This window comes from Hypoxylon fragiforme, assembly GCF_022984875.1.
Source record: "Hypoxylon fragiforme strain CBS 206.31 chromosome Unknown GGS25scaffold_6, whole genome shotgun sequence".
NCBI classification, from domain to species: domain Eukaryota; kingdom Fungi; phylum Ascomycota; class Sordariomycetes; order Xylariales; family Hypoxylaceae; genus Hypoxylon; species Hypoxylon fragiforme.
In genome coordinates, this window is record NW_026054761.1 from 2,604,582 (window position 1) to 2,622,955 (window position 18,374).

Below are 18,374 nucleotides of genomic sequence, written 5' to 3' on the forward strand. Positions count from 1 at the left end.
ATAGCACCGTATGGTACATACGACATAGCTTGGAAAGAGAGCCAAGGGTGCATGGTTCTTTTTGATTCGTAAAGAACCATCTGACCAGTCAGTGCATCACGCGCTTACTTAATAACTAGTTATACCTACCTACATACCTACATACCTACATCCATATCCATACATACACACACCCATACATTCATACATCCATGATGTTGCATGTAAGTGTACCTACATATACTGGACAGTGGAATAATCCCTTGAATAGCACAAACTACCTAAAACTTGCACTCACACATGTTAGCGCATGCTAGTAGCTAAGCAACGTAGCCAGGGCATGGCTGGGCTGTAGGTCATGGATCATTGATGTAGGTGGATAAGTTCCAGGTCGTCCAGGTCGTCCAGGTCGTCCAGGCTGTCCAGGTTGTCCAGGCCGTTCAGGTCGTCTAGGTCGTCTCTCTCTACATAGGTCGACCAGTCCTGCCTACTCCTGCCTTTCCTGCCATGCCAGTCCTGTAAGTGCCTACCCACCTTCCACCTTCCATCTTATTACTATTGGGTGCATGTAGCTACTTCCTCATCGTATCATACATAGTACTATCATATGTATACTACTATGTACGAATAGGTATGTAAGTACAGTGCAAGTGCAATCAATATGGGCAAGAGCGGGCATATCTTGCTGCATCGCACTTTACTATCTCTTTTTTCGCATACCCAGCATACCCAGCATACCCAGCATACCCAGCATACCCATCATACCTAGTAGCACCGTACCTTGATGACAGAACACCTGCACAGTCAGTCAACTATCTGCCATCTGCCATCTGCCAGCCTTCTTTCATCTTCCTTCTTACCTCTCTTACCTTCCCTTCCTACTTATTCCTTTCTACCTTTTACATCCTTTTCACTCCGACCTGTGATCGTTCACTTGGTTTATACCTTCCCCCGGAGATAGACCAGAAACAGATCCAGGTAGGTCCGAAACACTTCGGACATCGATTTTCAACAACCTTACCTCTTTTTACACCTTCTCCCATCTTTTTCACTTGCATCGTATCAGCGGGTGTTCTCCAACACTTCGTTACTACTTACAAGTTACCTAACCGCACCGCCTTCCTACGATATCACCGCACACAACTTGAACCTCAAGAAACTTCTCGGTTATTTTATACGAAATATCCAACTATTCAAGTATCGTCAGAGCCAGGCGTTCGTTACCCCCCATACCCAAATATTCAACTACCCCCAGCGATCGACTAGCGTTTCGGTGGAGCGCCGGTTCTCGCAAACATAAACGATAAAGGAATTACGTAGCCCGGGATACTCGTTTAACTTCCTTCCTATCACGTTGCCGATAATCTCCTTGGTCGACCAACGCATCATCCGAAAAAAAAATATTGTCCCCAAACCGATACTTCAGTCCCTTCACTTCCTTTCCTCGTCGCATACGTCATCGTCGTCTCATGCTCATTACGGACAGCCTCAGGTGGACAAACTATTCTGGTAGGCGCTTCGGTAGTAACAGCTCCGGAGTGGTCCGGAAAACGGGTTTAGTTCTAGTAGCAGTCACAAATGCGACAAGTCCAAAATTACTCGTGATCAACGTATCCGCAGTTTGCCGGTCCGATAGCCAGCCCTCTGACTGACTTAACTGACTGATTGACTAACTCACTGGTTTGACCGATCGAGTGGTGGCCCCTCTCCTCAAATACATATCTACTTTCCCGATCCCCTCTTCCAAGAACTCTCCAAAGGAGTAACTTTCACCACGGACGTCTTGAGTAATTACGTCCTAAATATCTACTGGGATTTTAGAGTGAGGGTGACGGTCTGCTGACGACCAAGGCCGCCACTCTCCGGAAGGGGAGAAAGAGAATGGATCCCTCAATGGACTTTTTTATGCACTCCGCGGAAAATATTAACCCGCCTCCGTCTTCGTCGAACATGGACCATGCAGCTCGTTCTGCTTGTCCTGCCTTGCGAGCCGCCGCCGCTGAGCAGAATCAACATCCGCCCATGTTTCAGTCTCGCCCAGGCCATTATTTCGACCCGGTGCACGGCAACGCTCAACTTTGGCAAGGTCTCCCCCCACCTTACCTTCGATGGACCCTGGATCCGCCTTATCAGTCTTCCCCAGTTATCATGCCCCCTCATGCGGGCCATATGAACCAGCAATCATATTTGTCCAACGGACCTAACGCGTTCAGCAATCACCAACATCCTCCCTTCAATTACAGAACGCATATGCCTGGTTTGCAGAGAATTGGGGGAACAGCACCTATCCAACATACCCAGGGGAACCTCTCAAATTCTAGCCAGGCTCAACCTCAGGCTGCAATCAACAGTGGAGTTGGATCAGGAACCGGAGCGCATAATTCAAGGGTAAACAACACCTTGCCCTCCTTAAACTCTATGCCTCACCCGACTGCCGGCCAAAATCCACAAGCACCTTCATTTGTGCAAACTTCGCACACTACCCAGCAGCCTGGTCGGCATAGCCCTCTACATAGTCGACATAATAGCGTTCCATCAACATCACAAGCCATGGCTGAGACCAACACATCTTCGTCGGGCATGAGAAGTGAGGCAGGATCTTCTCAATCAGGTATGTTTCTCCCCATATCACGCTTGATATCCAAATTTAAGTTAATCATGTCCCCCTTCTAATCCTTTGGCAGATTCGCCATCACCGGCTCGTCGAACATCGACCACCCAACCTCCTGTTCCACCTAGCCACGCTACTGGTATTAGAGCTTCAGACTACGCGAACGAAGCGTCTCTTACGGAGCAGCGGCGGGCTATTGCGGCTCGAAACAGACGAACGCTTACGCGTTTACAATCTTCAGAATCCGGTTGGTCTAGTGACGATGATTCGGATACTGATGCAGTGGCAATGCAACTATTAGAGGCCGCTGTCGGAGGTCATGCCGGGGACGAGCGTATGAGAACGCACCAAGTGATGAGAGGCGCGTTGTCAGGCAAAAGAGTTGCTTCTAAGAAGGCACTTACATCTCTTGAAAGTGTGATAATCTCGGATTTACCGGACAATGAACGAAGTGAGTAAAGCCTCGAAATCGACATGTTCCTTTCTAACCCTGTATAGCTTGCGTTATATGTTATAACGATTACGGTGTCGAGACCCCCGAGGGCATTAGCGAGAGCCCATTACGGTTGCCGAAGTGCAAGCACGTTTTCGGTGATCATTGCATTAAGAAATGGTTCGAGGAGTCGGATAGTTGCCCCTATTGTAGGGATAAAGTCCCTTCGGAGCCTCAATACCGGCAGGCAGTGAATGCACACAACGTCTACCGTTTCTTGCGCCAGCACCACCAGATCCATTTACAACATATGCAAATGCGAAGCGGTCGGGAGCAGGAACGAGGTGATACTGACCTCAGCCGGCCCGCTGATACTACCTTCAATGGCCTCTCAACGGCCATTTCTGCGAAGTACTAGCCCCCTCTTCTTTCTCGTTAATATTGTAGATATGTGCTGACCTCTTAAAATAGCCCATATACAGACCTTGAGTTCGGTACGTTAGGAAGCCCTGGAGCCAGAAGAACGGATTCCATGGCTGCTGTGTACGCTGCCCGTAGCCCGTGGCATACTAACCCTGGAGATCGCCATTCTCCCCTCCCCTTTGGAGAGGTCAGCGAAAATCGTCGCAGAGTGCGCCCTCGGCACGGTAGTTTGCGAGGACTGCCTAGTGCGCGACACAACTTTGGAGCGGTACCACCTAATGGAAATTCGCAAATTCAGGTTCGTCCCACCAACCACCTTTTTCTTTTTTTTTTTTCTTTTTTTTTCTTGCGTCACTCAGTGGCCTCTATCATGAATTCGTATTTTCTAACTTACTAGTATAGCAATATCCATGGCTTAGTAGACCGAGTCTACACAATCGACCGCCTCCTGTAGCCTCGCCTAGTGCAGCTCCCCGCCCACCATTCGATTCCAATGGCTCGTATCCATTTCAAACGCAACTCGGTGGGCCATCAGAGCCATATCTGAATCCGTTGAATACCGCAAACGCTGCTGGTACTAGCGGCGAATATCCTTCACTATCACAAATGCGTTCGCAACCGCCACTGTCCCCGACATACCCAGGCCCAGACGTCTATATGACGAACGCAGATGACTACAGATAAACGCACATAGAAATTTGGCATTGTTCTGTTTTTGCTTTTGCTTTTTCTTCTTTTTTTTTACGCATGGCATCGATGGTTTGGCAATAGCAAAGGCTGATACGAGGGTTTTACGATGGTGTTTTACTTGGGAACTTTTCTCAACTCCATAACATCTTTGCTTGCTGGGCGTTTAGGGAGTTTTAGGCTAGGCGTGGTGGTCATTTTACGTCACGATACGCACCAAGTTTTCTATGATCTTCTTCCGCACAGGTCGGTTCGATTCGACCACCATCTCATTTGATGACGCATGATTCGGTAGGAGACAGTTACTAGACTGGGAACTCTCCTCCCTTAGATATTCCTCTACGGATTTTCGGCCCCAAGGCAATGGCCCTCATGAATGCATATAGTTCGTTACATGAAAATCCCCATCTTCCCCCTTTCCCCCCGAAAAAAAAAAGGAAAAACGTGCCCAATTTGCGATGAGACGGACTACACTGGCTACCTAATTTAAATAGGCAAATAGGCACTAATCAAGCGCCGTATTGAATTTAAAAGGCTCTTTTGCTGTCTAGTCTATCTGTCTTGTCACCACGTCACGATGAACTATTGACTATTTAGAGCTTAGGAAACTACGCAGTCTCCTTTGCTGGGTGAGCTTCGTGATGTGAAGGGGTTGAATACCCAGATAATGATCCATGGATGGCTTTTGATAATACCTGCTTGTAATTACGCTGGCTATGCTAAATATGTTGGGAGGGAGGCGTGTAATAGGGGCTCGAGTTTTTTGTAACGCATGTAACCCTGAGTAGGTACTCACTCATCAATGTACGTACGTGTTATTTCCATGAATAGGGGCATTAATGTAAGTACTAGGTAGGTAAGTATGGCAATACATGTCATGTACATACCTACCTAGTACCTAGGTAGACATTTTCATGTGGTGAGAAACCGTTCGGTGTGCTCAGGCACTAGTTAATAACTTTCCTGCCTGCCTTCCTGCCTGCCTACTCGTAGATAGATAGATGCTGTAGTGTGTACAAGTAGTAGGTAGGTAGGTAGGTGTCCAACGCCTTGTTAGCCCGATGGCCTCCTATTGGAGTAGGTGACTACCTAAGGTGCTCTAGGTTAGGTAGGTACTAGGTACTAGGTAGGCAGGCATGTACATAGGTATGAAGGTTGGTTATTTATTTGAATGCTGTATCGTGAAATACAGTAGCTCGCTAGTGTCCCGATGAAGTGGTTAGTTACATAGGTACATGTAGATATCTCCTAGGCACTTATACAGTTATACTACCTAGTAATTAAGGGGACGAGTATAGTTGGTTGGTTGGTTGGTTGGTTGGTTTGTTAGTCAGTTGGTTCGTTATTAACTACCTAAGGTTAGGTAACAACCTACTACTACTAGTACTTATGTAGCTTATATACTTATACCTATACCAGTAGACCTACCTACCTAGGTACCCAGCTAACCAAAGATCATGTGAACAAGCCAACATTTGAAGCTAAAACCACACCCCCTCCCCCCCTTTTTATCCCCCACGCCCATCCATTACCGCCTTATCACCATCACCATCACCATCACCACCCATCCTCACAACTTCGCCTTACTCCTCCCCCCCCTCCTCCCCATTTCCCTCCCCACAAGCTCCCACGCAAACTCGCCCAGGGGGCGCATGGCCGCAGCATGGCGCCTCGCGTCCGCGCTGCTAGCCTGGCGCGTCGCGACGCGGGCCGCGATGCCCTGGCAGATGGCGGAGAGGCGAAACACGCTGAAGGCGGAGGCCCAGGCGACCTCCTCGGGGGACGGGTCCCAGCCGGCGGCGGCGGAGTACCAGGAGAGGATGGTGGCGGGGGAGGGGAGGCCGGGGGTGGCGCCGGGGAGGAAGGAGGGGTGCGAGACGACGGCTATGGCTTCGGCTTGGAGGAGGTTGATGGTTGATGGGGGGGTTGAGGAGGATGAGGAGGATTGGGAGGAGGATGAGGACATGGAGGCGCTGTAGAAGGGGTGGAGGAGGTTGGCGAGGTCGCTGAGGGGGTGCCCGATGGTGCTCATCTCCCAGTCGAGGATGCCGGCGACGTTGGGGGTGGCGGTGTCGAAGACGACGTTGTCGATCTTGTAGTCGCCGTGGACGAGGGTGGCGCGGTCGCGGGGGCGCAGGGAGGCGTCGGCGAAGAAGGCCATCAGCTCGTCCATGTGCGGGATCTCGCCGACGGGCTCCCCTGTGTCGACGTCGCGCGTCCGCGCCTGCGCGTCGCAGATCTGCCGCCACGTCGCCAGCTGCCGGTCGTAGAACCCGCTGCGCTTGCCGAAGGTACCCAGCCCCACGCTGTCCGGGTCCACGCGGTGCAAGGAAGCCAGGGCCTCGACGGCGGCGCGCCAGAGATCGGCGCGCTCCTGGGGGTCCGCGGCCGAGGGCATGGCGGCGTCTTCGAAGATCCGCCCGCCGACGAAGGACATGATGTAGAAGGGCGTGCCGATGACGGACACGTCCTCGCAGAGGCAGTAGGTTCGGGGCACGGGGACGTTGGAGTCCTGGAGGGCGGAGATGATGCGGTGTTCGCGCTCGACCTTGTGGGCGGCTTGGGAGACGAGCTTGCCCGCTGGCTTCTTGCGCAGGACGTATCGCGTCCCGTCCGCCGCGGTGAGTTGGTATGTCGGATTCGATTGGCCGAAGCCGAACTGGGAGGGATGTGTTAGTCTGCCATAAGAGAGCGCTGCTTTGGCTAATTGGTTATATGTAGATTATAGAATTCCTTATTCTTCTTTGCTATACTAAACTCATTACCCAAGCCAAGGGCGGTCTGCATAAGTAGATGGTATATATGGGTCCCTAAGTGTTCACGATCACAAAAGTAATATCGAATAAGATAAATGGGAAGATATATATAGGACCTCTCATCAACTAACCTGCTTCACATCCAATGGCGTCTGAATTACCGGCACATTCTTGGAGATATAGCGTTCCAACGCCTTGGTATCTATCGCATGTCGCACGCGACCCGCCATCGCTCTCGAGAGGTAATCGATCGATCGATCGGCTAAACAAACAAGATGGAGAAGGAATTAAACAAAAGGGGAAGATAAATAAAGTCAATCAAATCAGCTAATCAAGTAATTGGCATAATTCAATGTTGTGCTGTGAATGAGGGAAGGAAAGAGGACGAATTGACCGCTCTCCATCTCGCTCGAAGCAGCCAAGGTCCGAAAAGAATTAACAAAAACAAAAAAAGCAAATTGACGGTTCGTCGTCATGAAGGATGCCGAGGTAAGCTACGAACCCGGCAGGCGGTAACCCTCTGCTCCACTTTATTAGCTGCTCCCATGGCCGAACCTTGCGGGGGAGGGGTAGTTACTACTAGTAGTACTAACCTAGCTCGGTCAGGTTAGTCTAAACGGCTAAGACCTTGGTCTTTTCAATTAATTGATTTTTGGACTACCTCTAATAGTACCTAGTACCTAGTAGTACATTACGTACCTAGGTACCTAAGGTACATAGAGTATGAAGCTCTGAGAATTTACTCTTAGAAATAACATTGATATATAATCTGCTTGCTTTTTTCTATTTACCATCGAAACACCTATCCCAGGTACATCAATATGCAGTTAAATGACCTTAAGCCTATAAAAGTACATCAAATAGGTATAGTTAACTATTTAAGCAACGTGCACAAAGGCTCGTTTCTTAACCTTCTGGGCATCTGTACCATCATCCCAATTCTCATCCACATATTCCTTGATTCCCTTATCCTGAATCTGCATCCCTGCTATCTTGAGCGCCGCTATGTTGTATCCCATCTCGTCTTTCTGCCTCTGCAGAGATTTCCGCAAGTTTGATCTGATTCCGTCCAACATAACCCGCATCGTTCTGCTACCCACTATCTGCCGATGGTGAGTCTTGAGCATGAAGAACAAGACTCTGCAAGTCAGGGGGATGTTCATTGATCGCATCGCAAACAAGTTGAGGAACGTGAAGAGCATAGGGACCGAAGCGAATGGCAGAACGAGTAATGCATCATTCAGTGCTGACGCTGCCGGTTTTTGGAGCACCTTCATAACGTATTCCTCGGCGCTAATACCGCCATGGGCCATGAACATCAAGTTCCGCTGAGGCGGTGCCACGTTCGGGTTGGCTGCCTTGGCCTCTTCCCATTCCTGCATTACGTGCAAGTCGGCCATGCCGAGTTCCAGCGCCTCTGCTATCCGTTCACCGTGATTTAACGTTTCTGACGTTTGTTTCGTTGCCGTCCCTACTTCTCCCTTTTCGTCTTCCCCGTCGAGATCTTGCTCGAGGGAGTGCGTCAATGTGCTCTCGTATAACTCCTCGATCTCTTTTTCCCTTTCTTCCTCCAAAAAGATCTGCTCATCTGTCTCATTCCAGGTTCGGATGCTCTTGTCGTGGCTAGCGCTGACAATAAACGGGGGCTCGGTGCTTTGGCTGATTGCCAGTGCCCATATCTCCCCGTGGTGACCATCGAGTCGTTGTATTTGCTCGAACTTGTCACCATCCCAGTATTTGATTGTTCGATCTTTGCTTGCGCTGAAGAAGTGATGGCCGTTTCCTTCACGATTATTCGGGACGAATTTGACTTGTAAAATACTGTCCTGATGCGCCAGCAGCGCTTTATGGCAATCACCAAAGTCCAACCCCCATATCCTGATGTTCTTGTCCGCTGAGCAGGTAACGATCAACTTGCTGTCGTACGAGATGTCCATGTCCAATACTGGTAGTTTATGGCCGTAGAGATTCAGATACAACTTTAAGGAATCCACGAAGAACACCTTCACTGTACTATCCAGCAAGGCAACGGCAATGAGTTTGGCGTCGGGAGAAAACTTGAGACTCAAAATATCATCCGAGACCTTCAAGGTTCGTGAATGTGACAGCTTTAAGCGCGAAGCGGTTCGGGTAGTCCCAAGAACCTCTTCTTGAATAACCTGGACTTTCCAGAATTTGGCCGACTTGTCGGCACTTCCAGACACAATGGATCTACCATCCGGGTGTATCTGCAAAGACCAAATCGCCCCCTCATGAGCCGTAACACTATCCAACAGAGTCCCTGTTGCCACCTCGAATAACTCAATCTCGCCGGTTTTGGTACCAATAACGACGAGCTTGTCTCCGGGTAAGAATGCACAACACAAGGCATACCCACACTCCAATGTTTTGCCACACTTCTGTGTCAACATAGACCAGATCTTGAGGCTTCCGTTAGATGCTGAAGCAAGCCACCTGTCGTCGGAGCTCAGGGAGAGCGATCGGATATCCGCTCGGTGGCCAGGCATTTCGATCGACAGTGCTCTCTCGTAGTCGGGAACGTCTTGTTGCTTTGACTTCCCGCTCTTCTCTTTCAGGGGCATGTTGTATAGCTCCAGCTGGTTATTTGTCGTGCCGACCAATAGTTGAATCTTCTTCTTGCCGTGGGTCTCAGCCCAGTCGACTGACCTTACCTTTCCACCAGTTCGAATAATCACGTGCTGGGCGAAAGCATCAGTTATATCGGCTTTGCTAATGTCTTCCTCTTGATCTTCCTCTCCATCAACCTGCATGTCACTACTCTCCTTCTTCTGGGCAAGCTTCTCCCGTCTCCTCTTCCTCTTTCTCGCCAAGCTCTTCTTGATCTCAGCTTCATTACGTATCCTCCATATCTCGACAGACTTTTCCGATCCGTGTACGGCGAAATAGTCTCGACGACCGTGGAAGACAACTTCGGTAGCTTTGTCCTTTCCGTGTCGGAATAGGGTCCCTCGGTCTCGTAAATACTGTATGTTGGCAGACATATCGACCTGTTGTCTCGACGCGGCTAGCGCAGCAGCATCAAGAGCCCAGACCTTGAGCTCGCCAGCATTTCCTGCTGTTATGCACCCACTATAATCTGGAGAGAGCCCTAATGCCCAACATTCGCCATTTGTCTGTGCTATATGGGTTTCGATGCAGTGCCTCGACCCCAGATCCCAGAGTTTAATCAGTGCATCCTTTCCAGTGGTGAGTAGGAAGCCTTCGGAAGAAGAGTCGCCGGTATTTTCGAGAACCATAGCTTCAGAATCATCCCCTTCAACGACCTCTTCTTGCGGCTCCACGAATTGTAGGCCGGTAATTTGATCTTTATGGCCGCGAAGTTTGAATTGGCCGACTTCTGCGACAAGATCCCATACAATCACATTAGTATCTCTCGAACCACTCGCAAGTCGGACACCAGATCGGTCGAAGGTCAGGGTGGTGATTGCCGAGCGATGCCCATTGAAAGTGATGAAGGGACTCGGGTCCTTGCTCCGCCATAATCGAATGCTACCATCTTCGTAACCAGCAGCGAACAGATCCTCGTTGATTTTGCTCTGGGCGATGGCAGTCACCTGTGCAGAAGATTTCTCATCTCTCCACCGTTCAACTATATCTCCGGTCTTGATATCCCAACATAGAAGCTCTTCATTCGCTGCGACAATGGCTTGGCCGGCACCGGTACTCGAGAGATTCTGCTGGGTCCAAAGGATATTTGAGGTACTGGATGTAACGAGACCAAACGATTTTGAGTACTCGTACTTTCTTTAATACAATGGCGATTAGCATATAATATTTGCGACAACATGTTAAGTAGTTGGAACTCACAAGTAGGACTTGACCATGGTTGCGACCGGTTTGAACCATTAAAGATTTCAGTTTTATTTTATTTTATTTCTTGAACTTTTTTTTTCCTTTGACAATGAAGGCGATAATAATAATATGTTATCGATAAGCAGTTATCAGTGTATCTACTATCTAGTAGCTGCGACTGCTGCGTCAGCCAGCATCAAGCCAGCATCAAGCCAGCATCAAGCCAGCCAAACATCCCTGTCTTGAGCCCCACCAAACCTGAGCCAGCCACATGCAGCATCCAAGGTTGATCGAAACCTCTCTGCTGCACTACAATCATTTCATTACTCTGATCCCCATTCAAGCTTGCTCACCTTACAACCCTCATAAAGCCTCGAAGCTAGCACATCAGCCAATTCTCTAGCTCACCGTCACCATGCTGCTTCTAGACTACCAAAATGTATTAATAGAGTCTATACTCAAGGAGAGGTTCTTTGGGTAAGAGTAGCCCGATTTATTGACCTCGAACCCTTAACTAACATCTCACCCCCTTAGGGCCCCTCCCGCCTCCATCGATCAGACCGTCTCCGACTTCGACGGAGTTATCTTCCATATATCTACACCCGAAGCGAAAACTAGGATTCTGGTATCCATTCAGATCCGATGCTATAACGATCTCGTCAAGTATGGAGCCGAGCAAGTCCTCCAGCGCGAGTACGGTCAATATGTTGTAGCACCAGAAATCGGTTATAACTTCTCGGTCCAGGTCGACCTAGATAACCTACCAGAGGAGAAAGGTATATTCAAGATGCATATCCGTAATCTTGATTTTGATAGTCGCAGTGTTTAACAGAGATTATAGAGGCACGAGAGGAGCTGGTCCAGAAAATCTCCCTGCTGAAGCGCAACGCCATGGCTGCACCCTTTGAGCACGCTTACACCGAATACTACAAATTGAAGGAAGCTGCTTCCAAATATACCTCCGAAGAGGCGCCCCAGGGTGTTAGTGAAGGCGGTGAAATTATGGCCATCCACTATCGTGATGAGGAGGCCATTTACGTCAAGGCGAGCCACGATCGTGTGACCATCATCTTCAGTACCATCTTCCGAGAAGAAACAGACAGGGTATTCGGAAAGATCTTCATCCAAGAGTTCGTTGATGCCCGAAGGAGAGCAATTCAGAATGCCCCCCAGGTTCTGTTCCGAAACGACCCCCCCTTGGAACTACTGGGAGTTCCTGGAGTGCAGGCCACCGACAACGGCGAGGTTGGATATGTCACATTTGGTAGGTTCTACCTTGAAATTTCTCGGTGAATCATAAAATGCTAACCCTAGAAGTTCTTTTCCCGCGGCACCTAACACCTCAGCGAATGCCCGATTGTATCTCTCACATTCAGACCTTCCGAGATTACTTCCACTACCACATTAAGGCGTCCAAGGTACGAGGGAAAAAACCGCTCATCAACAACCCCGTATTTATATTAATGATATTAATAGGCGTATATTCACTCCCGTATGAGAAGGCGAACAGCAGACTTCCTTCAAGGTATGGCCTCTATTATAATCATGTTACGTTGCCATACTAATAAGTGCCACAGTACTCCGAAGAGCCAGGCCAGAGAACGAGGAGAAGGAGAGGAAGACAGCAAGCGGAAGAACATTCAAGGTTCAATCTTAGGAAAAGTGAGATACATATAGTAGCGATGCGTGAGCTCATACATACCCCTGTGCACGCAACAACTAACGAAGAATGCGACAACGAATTGACAAAAATGAAAATGTCACCAAAACTTTGTTCTTTCCTTGTCTGTTGGCATAAAGTACCAAGCTACCTTGCCTACCTAGGTACTACATATGTAGATTTACAAGCCTGCAGTTTTGAAATGGGACAATGCCAGTATAGAGCCCTGTAGCGTGATTGATGATGCTTCGCATTTGCAGTAGAGAGTTCAATGTTATATCCAGCGACCTAGCTATACACACACTCAGAGAGAGAGAGAGAGAGCCATGTTAACAAGTCTATTTTGGAAAAGGGATGAGCATAGAATTATATCTGTACATGCACACCTAAGCTGCATGCTACGATTATCTCTATACCTAAGACGATAACTCCGCCAGGCTCAGCTAACCAGAGTTTGATAGCCAACACGTCCCTACCAGATACTAAGTTGAGTAGGTAACGCGAAGATGTCTGTCTGTCTTACCTTACCTTACTCCCCCCCCCTTTCACTTCTTCACCTCTTCTCTCTCGTAAATCCTGGACACCTATTCAAGAGTATACCTAGGTACGGAGCGTGGGTTCTTGCAAGAGTTATAAGAGCTGTACACCTAAGCTATGTAAAGGTAGGTAGGTAGGTAGGTAGGTAGGTAGGTAGGTAGGTAGGCATGTGGATAATTGTGGATTGTTTACCTATTATTCTTACCACTTCTACCTACCTAGTAGCTATTGAGGTCTACATAGTACATTTGAGATACACTGGGTACCTACCTACTTTCCCACATCTGAGCTTACTAGCCAGCCAGCCAGCCAGCCAGCCAGCCAGCCTCCCTTTCCTGCTAGACTTAGGTTGGTATTCACCTATGTCAGTCAGCCACCCCTTTTGTGTCCCCATCCGGATTTATCTTATCATACAGTAGGTACACAACACTTGACCCGATCCATACACACTTCCACACAAGCCAAGTAGAGGGAGAGGCGCAAAGTGGGAGATGATGAACATCAATCATCCTCAATATCGTCATCACTCAGCACAAGTTTCTGCACCGATGGCAAGTCCGCCGTCGCCGTCGCGTCCTCGTTCCTCTTCTGCCGTATACTACCGCCGAGACGGGGCTTCTTCCGCGGCGAGGCTCCTCCCCCTTCCTCCGTCGGCTTATCCGTAGCCCAGGCCTCGCCCTCCTGCTCGTCGTCTCCGCCATCTAGCGCCTCCTCGTCTGCAGCGACATCCCCACCGATCCCGGAGAACGAGACAACCTTTTCGATATCCCGCAGCCGGGCGGCGCCGACGGCGCTTCTTCGACCGCGTGCTATTTGTGCCATGTATGGCAGCCGCTCCAGTAGCAGTTCTCTGCGAGCTGAGTTTCCGAGAAAGAGTAGCGGTGGCGGTGGTGCTGCTTCTTGATCCTGTTCGGTCCGTTTAGGTAGAGTACCGCCGTACCGAGATCTCTGTTGGTTGCTTGGTCCTTCGCCAGCATCAGCTACCATGGGCTTAGGCCGCATGAATGCGGAAGCGCCCTGCGTGATATCATGTCCACCTTCGTCTCCTCTTAGCAGCTTTGATGCCCAACTGTCAAGGACGCCTTCTAGCTCTTCCTTTTCCCGCCATAGCTTGAGGCTTGTGGGATAGTACATCTTGAAAGCATCGCCACCACTCCGTGCGGATGTTTTCGTCATTCGTTTGACTGGATTTGGGAGGGAGAATAAAAGCCCCCTCGTGGATACCTGGAAAGTAATTTCCTCCTGTCTCAGCACGTGGCTAGCGGAGTCTCGTCCAGCAAATGTCGACGACGACCCGAACCCCTGACCACGGAAAAATATATCCGATGACGGTGCCATTAGATCACTTTCGGAAAGGTGTTCGATGCAATCGTTAATATAGTCAAGTGGGCTATTTGGATCGGCGGGCCCTGTTGACTGGCAAGAAAGGACATAATTTTCATAAAGGGATGAGATGAAGGTATGTGTGTCAGTGCCAGTTTCGTCCATGAGGCTATCCACGGATACCTCAGACCGTTTGGGCCTGGCACGATGAGCCAAATAATCAGGCAGTATTTCAGCTTGACCTTCAGGTGTATCCCGACTCATCGGCTGCTCATCCCTCCGGTTGTATACCACCTTTCCAACGGCATGAAATATACCCAAAGTTGCCTCTCGTCGAGAAACAAGTTCTAGGCTCTCGACTTCACCTGGAGTTAGCGAAACCGCATTTTTAGCCCCGCGCTTAGGTTTTGTGAAGGTAACCTTAGATCCCCAGTCTGCGTCCGTATCCCCTTTAAGACAAAGGAACTCGAGTGACGAGATTGCACTTCTGATGTCCCCTATTTCGCCTAATCTCTTTAGTACAAGTGGCCCTGGAGTTCGCCGCCGACCAGATTTACGGGCTTCTTTTTGTACTATTAGATCGAGCGCACTCGCAAGTAAAGTAGGCGCAACAGCATTGAATTCAATGATACAACTGCCAGGATGCCGAGTGATCTCAGGTCCTAGTAACCGATAGGCAGTAAAGCTATCAGCAGATGCTGAGGTAGTGGTCAAAAGGGTTTCCGATATGATCATAACGATAGGTGTTATAGGGGCTGTAGAGACCTGACGACCAAACGTAGCGAGAGAAGGAGTATTCGTGGCTAAATATTGTAGTATGGTGTTTCGAAAAGCAGTTAAAGCCGTCGATGAACGAGTAAAGGTATTAGGAAATTCCTCAATGACGATGATCTTCTTCGTTTTGTCACTACTATCACCTTTGCCAAGACTTGGAGGAGCTGAATCAAGATCAGTGTCTAGTTGACCAAATTTCCCACCTTTTCCCATAAATTCTTCAAATTGTGCTGAAGCTGACTGGAACCCCTGATTTGAGCCCAGCATACCAGCAGGATTCCTCCACTCGAGAAGCTCGTAGCCCATATCCCGAGCGAGGAGTCGAACCGTGGTAGTCTTCCCCGTTCCAGCTGCACCTTTCAGTATAAGTAATCGCTGGCGCATACGTCCAGCCATAACCTCTTCCAGCCAACGGCGAACATCTGCTACCTTTTTTTTGTGCACGACGAGTTCTTCCAAGTTTACAGGCCCAAAGCGTTCGGACCACGGCCGTTGACCTACCTCAGGAATTGGATCTTGCCGGGGACGAGGTGGTTTAAGAAATTTCTGGCTGGACATGACGGGTAGACCACTGGAGGACTGAGAATTATCTCGTTGGCGCTTACGAGCATTCTGGCCAACTCGACTGGTTACTGCGGCCCTATATTCTCCTACATCATCATCGTCGGATATATCATCGGATATTAGGTCATGTATGATTTCATTTCTTTTTGACGGCGACGCGGTTGATGCCCGTTGCGCTTGTCTCGAGAACATAGACACGAGATCAGCCGTCTTCTCCTTTTCAGCCCTTTTCCCCTTCGTGTACGATCGGGTTTTAGGTTTCTCAGGGCTTGTACTAGCGCTCTTGAGTCCATTGTTGATCGTTTGTAGAGGTTGCGATACCGGCTTTGAAGGTTGGGAAACTAGCAATCGAGAGGTCCTTTTTACAGGACTCGGCGACGGGGGTGCCGCTCGAGATGCATCGGTAGTGGTAGTAGACTGATTTTCAGGAGATGAGTAAAGGTACCGAGACAGAACATTTGTCTTTGTCTTTGGTGTTGACTCTTGTTCATCGTCGGAAGAACCATGGACGATGTTTCGTTTCCGACGCTTCGTTGGTGGCGTCGCCATAACGATCAGTTGGGTGTGGGAGGCACGGCATCTGCTAGCAAGTGATTGAATTCAGTGATGCAATAGCAAGCTAAGAATCCTGTTAAAGTCAATTTAATTAAAGGGTAAAGCTTATTGTTGGAAGTTTTGAGTTATTCACTTCCTAATCGTCATTAAACAAAATGGACAGAGCAAGTTGAGGGACCTTCCGTCATTTCCATCCCCATGGAGCCGGTAAGTGCGCTCGTATGTACCTACAGTAGGTGACAAGGTAGCGCGTTTTCTAGCCGCTTACCCTCTGTAACTTTGATGCGAAATCATGTGATCAATTAAACTTGCATCCTCACTAGTCCAATTCTACGATAGACCTTGCCAGGTAAATTACGGTATTACCAAGCTTACCTAGTCCTATGCAACTTCTATAAGTCCCCTCAAGTTACATAATTGCTTCTAATTCATACCTGATGAGTATACGACTATTATTACTTAAACATGGCTGGTTTGAACTAAATAATTTTGAAGCTTTTCGTAAATTTTATAACTATTCCTATTTTCTTTTACAAACCATTACCATTCTGCCCTCGTCCTGTTCTGTCAATCTGGCTGTCGACCTAGAATGAATGAGCTTAAACTTAGAAGTCATATCGCCACTTACAAGCACAATTTCAGTCCATATAAAAATCTGAAAACATTACGCAAATGTCCAACCTTGGAAATCATCCGCAAGTCGTACGGCAGCTGCTAGATATCGTTCATGTACATCTCCCCAAGTATGAGCTGCCTCCTTGATCGCGCGCAGAGCTATAATACGTGAGTAACTCAAAAACTACTTGGGCGGTCATCTAGTGGTCTTACCTTTGACAAAATGAGCATCGGTGGCGTAAGGGCCTGTCAATGCTTTGTCGTCTACATAATTCCATTGCTTCCCGGCCACATCTCCGGGTTTAATATAATCAGGGTCAATTTTCGGTCGGAGCTCAGTGATATAGACAGCAATCGTAAACAGCCACCATTGTCTCACCAATTTGATACGGAATTCAGGCCGTATGAATGGAAGGAGTATTCTAACGGCATGGCTTGTGGTGAGCACGTGACACGTGTAGAAGCTGTATGAATGAGTTCCGGGTGGCACCGTCGCAACCAAGAGAGCAACCGCAGCTTCCTGTGAAAGCTCGAAGTCCTTTACGGGGTCATCGAGGGTCCACGCATTCCAGTACTCCAAAACGAGGTCTTCATGCTTCTCGAATAGCGGCTCAATGTTGTCGGGTCCTGAGCCCTCAAACAAATTATCCAGTCGTTCGTCTTTCTCCATCTTTTGACAAAGTTCCAATGGTGAGGATGACTTCATTGAAGAAGACTTCGTATACGAGTCATCATCGATGTACTTGTGAAGGAAGTTGTACTGTGTAGCGGCCATGCCGAGTGCCTCCATAGCAACCTCGCGACTATCCACCTCATAGGCGTACCCGAGGTGAATAAGGGGATGTCCGACTAGCACAACAATAGTTAGTCACCACGCATGCACATGAAAATACAAATCACGGCTGGGGGTGAACGTACGACCTGCAACTAAGCAGTTGATCAACGGTTCGTTCCCGCTGTACAAGTATTCCTCCACCACACCCTTCCACTGATAGTTATGCGTCAATGCAAGAGAATCTTCGAAGAAGTCCACGTAAGCACGTTGATATCTCGGGTCCCCGAGAAAGTCTCTCCAGTCTTCTTGAACGATCTCGGCCGGTGACGGCTTCCACGGTTCAAGGGTTTCAGCTTCGACATCATAGATCTTGAGCAAGTGCTGTACGTCTGCGCCAAGAATATAAGCAGAACCAAGTATATGTGGTAAATGGTTATGAAAGATTAGATTGTGGTAGAGGATGGAGTGATTAACATGATTTGCCTTTAGAAGATGCTTAAGGGTTCTCGGTCGCTTCTCAGGCGCCGTCTCCACATGGTGAACCTCAACTGGTGGGATCTCGATAGTACGAACCCGACTCGTACTGGGAACGAGCCGGTTCACACCAGGAACATAGGACAGTATTGATGCCATATTGGACTTTTCATTAGAGCATTGCGAACTTTCGATGTCTCGATGTTGAAGTGTGGCGTGAATGAAAATGACGTAACAAGTAGAGGGCGTGTGATCTGGAGACGTTGTTCAATGATGTGATGTATAATACATATATATATTTATGCACTTAATCAGATATCGGTAGTTTGAAATGAGGGTGGTACTCGTTATAAGGGTCTAACCTAGTTATATGTTTCTATGATATTTATGTACCT

General features: G+C 48.7%; 6 protein-coding genes across 6 annotated transcripts; 2 read left to right on the plus strand and 4 right to left on the minus strand.

The window, feature by feature from the left end:
* Positions 1 to 1,929: 1,929 nt before the first annotated feature.
* On the plus strand, positions 1,930 to 4,130 carry GGS25DRAFT_523064 (uncharacterized protein; the record flags this gene model as incomplete). The annotated part of the gene is made up of 5 exons (XM_049264360.1): positions 1,930 to 2,590; positions 2,664 to 3,041; positions 3,089 to 3,434; positions 3,495 to 3,744; positions 3,849 to 4,130. 5 exons carry the CDS (start codon positions 1,930 to 1,932, stop codon positions 4,128 to 4,130), a joined length of 1,917 nt encoding a protein of 638 aa, XP_049115940.1.
* A 1,573-nt stretch (positions 4,131 to 5,703) lies between these two features.
* On the minus strand, positions 5,704 to 7,119 carry GGS25DRAFT_523065 (phosphotransferase enzyme family protein; the record flags this gene model as incomplete). Its single annotated transcript, XM_049264361.1, has 2 exons — positions 5,704 to 6,792; positions 7,021 to 7,119. The coding sequence occupies 2 exons, from the start codon at positions 7,117 to 7,119 to the stop codon at positions 5,704 to 5,706; spliced, it is 1,188 nt and encodes a 395-aa protein (XP_049115941.1).
* A 515-nt stretch (positions 7,120 to 7,634) lies between these two features.
* On the minus strand, positions 7,635 to 10,818 carry GGS25DRAFT_496446 (WD40 repeat-like protein). The gene is made up of 2 exons (XM_049261519.1): positions 10,718 to 10,818; positions 7,635 to 10,654 (listed from the first exon to the last, which is right to left on the minus strand). The coding sequence occupies exons 1-2, from the start codon at positions 10,732 to 10,734 to the stop codon at positions 7,768 to 7,770; spliced, it is 2,904 nt and encodes a 967-aa protein (XP_049115942.1). The 5' UTR covers positions 10,735 to 10,818; the 3' UTR covers positions 7,635 to 7,767.
* An 83-nt stretch (positions 10,819 to 10,901) lies between these two features.
* On the plus strand, positions 10,902 to 12,716 carry GGS25DRAFT_496447 (P34-Arc-domain-containing protein). The gene is made up of 6 exons (XM_049261520.1): positions 10,902 to 11,179; positions 11,237 to 11,478; positions 11,544 to 11,966; positions 12,020 to 12,120; positions 12,179 to 12,227; positions 12,280 to 12,716. The coding sequence occupies exons 1-6, from the start codon at positions 11,118 to 11,120 to the stop codon at positions 12,357 to 12,359; spliced, it is 957 nt and encodes a 318-aa protein (XP_049115943.1). The 5' UTR covers positions 10,902 to 11,117; the 3' UTR covers positions 12,360 to 12,716.
* A 325-nt stretch (positions 12,717 to 13,041) lies between these two features.
* On the minus strand, positions 13,042 to 16,364 carry GGS25DRAFT_496449 (Rad17 cell cycle checkpoint protein-domain-containing protein). Its single transcript, XM_049261521.1, has one exon. The coding sequence runs from the start codon at positions 16,107 to 16,109 to the stop codon at positions 13,401 to 13,403; it is 2,709 nt and encodes a 902-aa protein (XP_049115944.1). The 5' UTR covers positions 16,110 to 16,364; the 3' UTR covers positions 13,042 to 13,400.
* A 129-nt stretch (positions 16,365 to 16,493) lies between these two features.
* GGS25DRAFT_339961 (uncharacterized protein) lies at positions 16,494 to 18,351 on the minus strand. Its single transcript, XM_049257952.1, has 3 exons — positions 17,649 to 18,351; positions 16,944 to 17,579; positions 16,494 to 16,889 (listed from the first exon to the last, which is right to left on the minus strand). Exons 1-3 carry the CDS (start codon positions 18,136 to 18,138, stop codon positions 16,780 to 16,782), a joined length of 1,236 nt encoding a protein of 411 aa, XP_049115945.1. The 5' UTR covers positions 18,139 to 18,351; the 3' UTR covers positions 16,494 to 16,779.
* Between the last annotated feature and the right edge of the window lie 23 nt (positions 18,352 to 18,374).

Excerpts from the sequence above, each read along its gene's own strand:
- GGS25DRAFT_496447 (XM_049261520.1), top strand. The coding sequence starts at position 11,118 with ATGCTGCTTCTAGACTACCAAAATGTATTAATAGAGTCTATACTCAAG. Across the intron at positions 11,479-11,543 it reads TAACCTACCAGAGGAGAAAG|AGGCACGAGAGGAGCTGGTC; the intron begins GTATATTCAAGA and ends CAGAGATTATAG. Across the intron at positions 12,121-12,178 it reads ACCACATTAAGGCGTCCAAG|GCGTATATTCACTCCCGTAT; the intron begins GTACGAGGGAAA and ends TGATATTAATAG.
- GGS25DRAFT_496449 (XM_049261521.1), bottom strand. The coding sequence starts at position 16,109 with ATGGCGACGCCACCAACGAAGCGTCGGAAACGAAACATCGTCCATGGT.
- GGS25DRAFT_339961 (XM_049257952.1), bottom strand. The coding sequence starts at position 18,138 with ATGGCATCAATACTGTCCTATGTTCCTGGTGTGAACCGGCTCGTTCCC. Across the intron at positions 17,580-17,648 it reads CAACTGCTTAGTTGCAGGTC|TCGGACATCCCCTTATTCAC; the intron begins GTACGTTCACCC and ends TTGTTGTGCTAG. Across the intron at positions 16,890-16,943 it reads CGATGCTCATTTTGTCAAAG|CTCTGCGCGCGATCAAGGAG; the intron begins GTAAGACCACTA and ends CACGTATTATAG.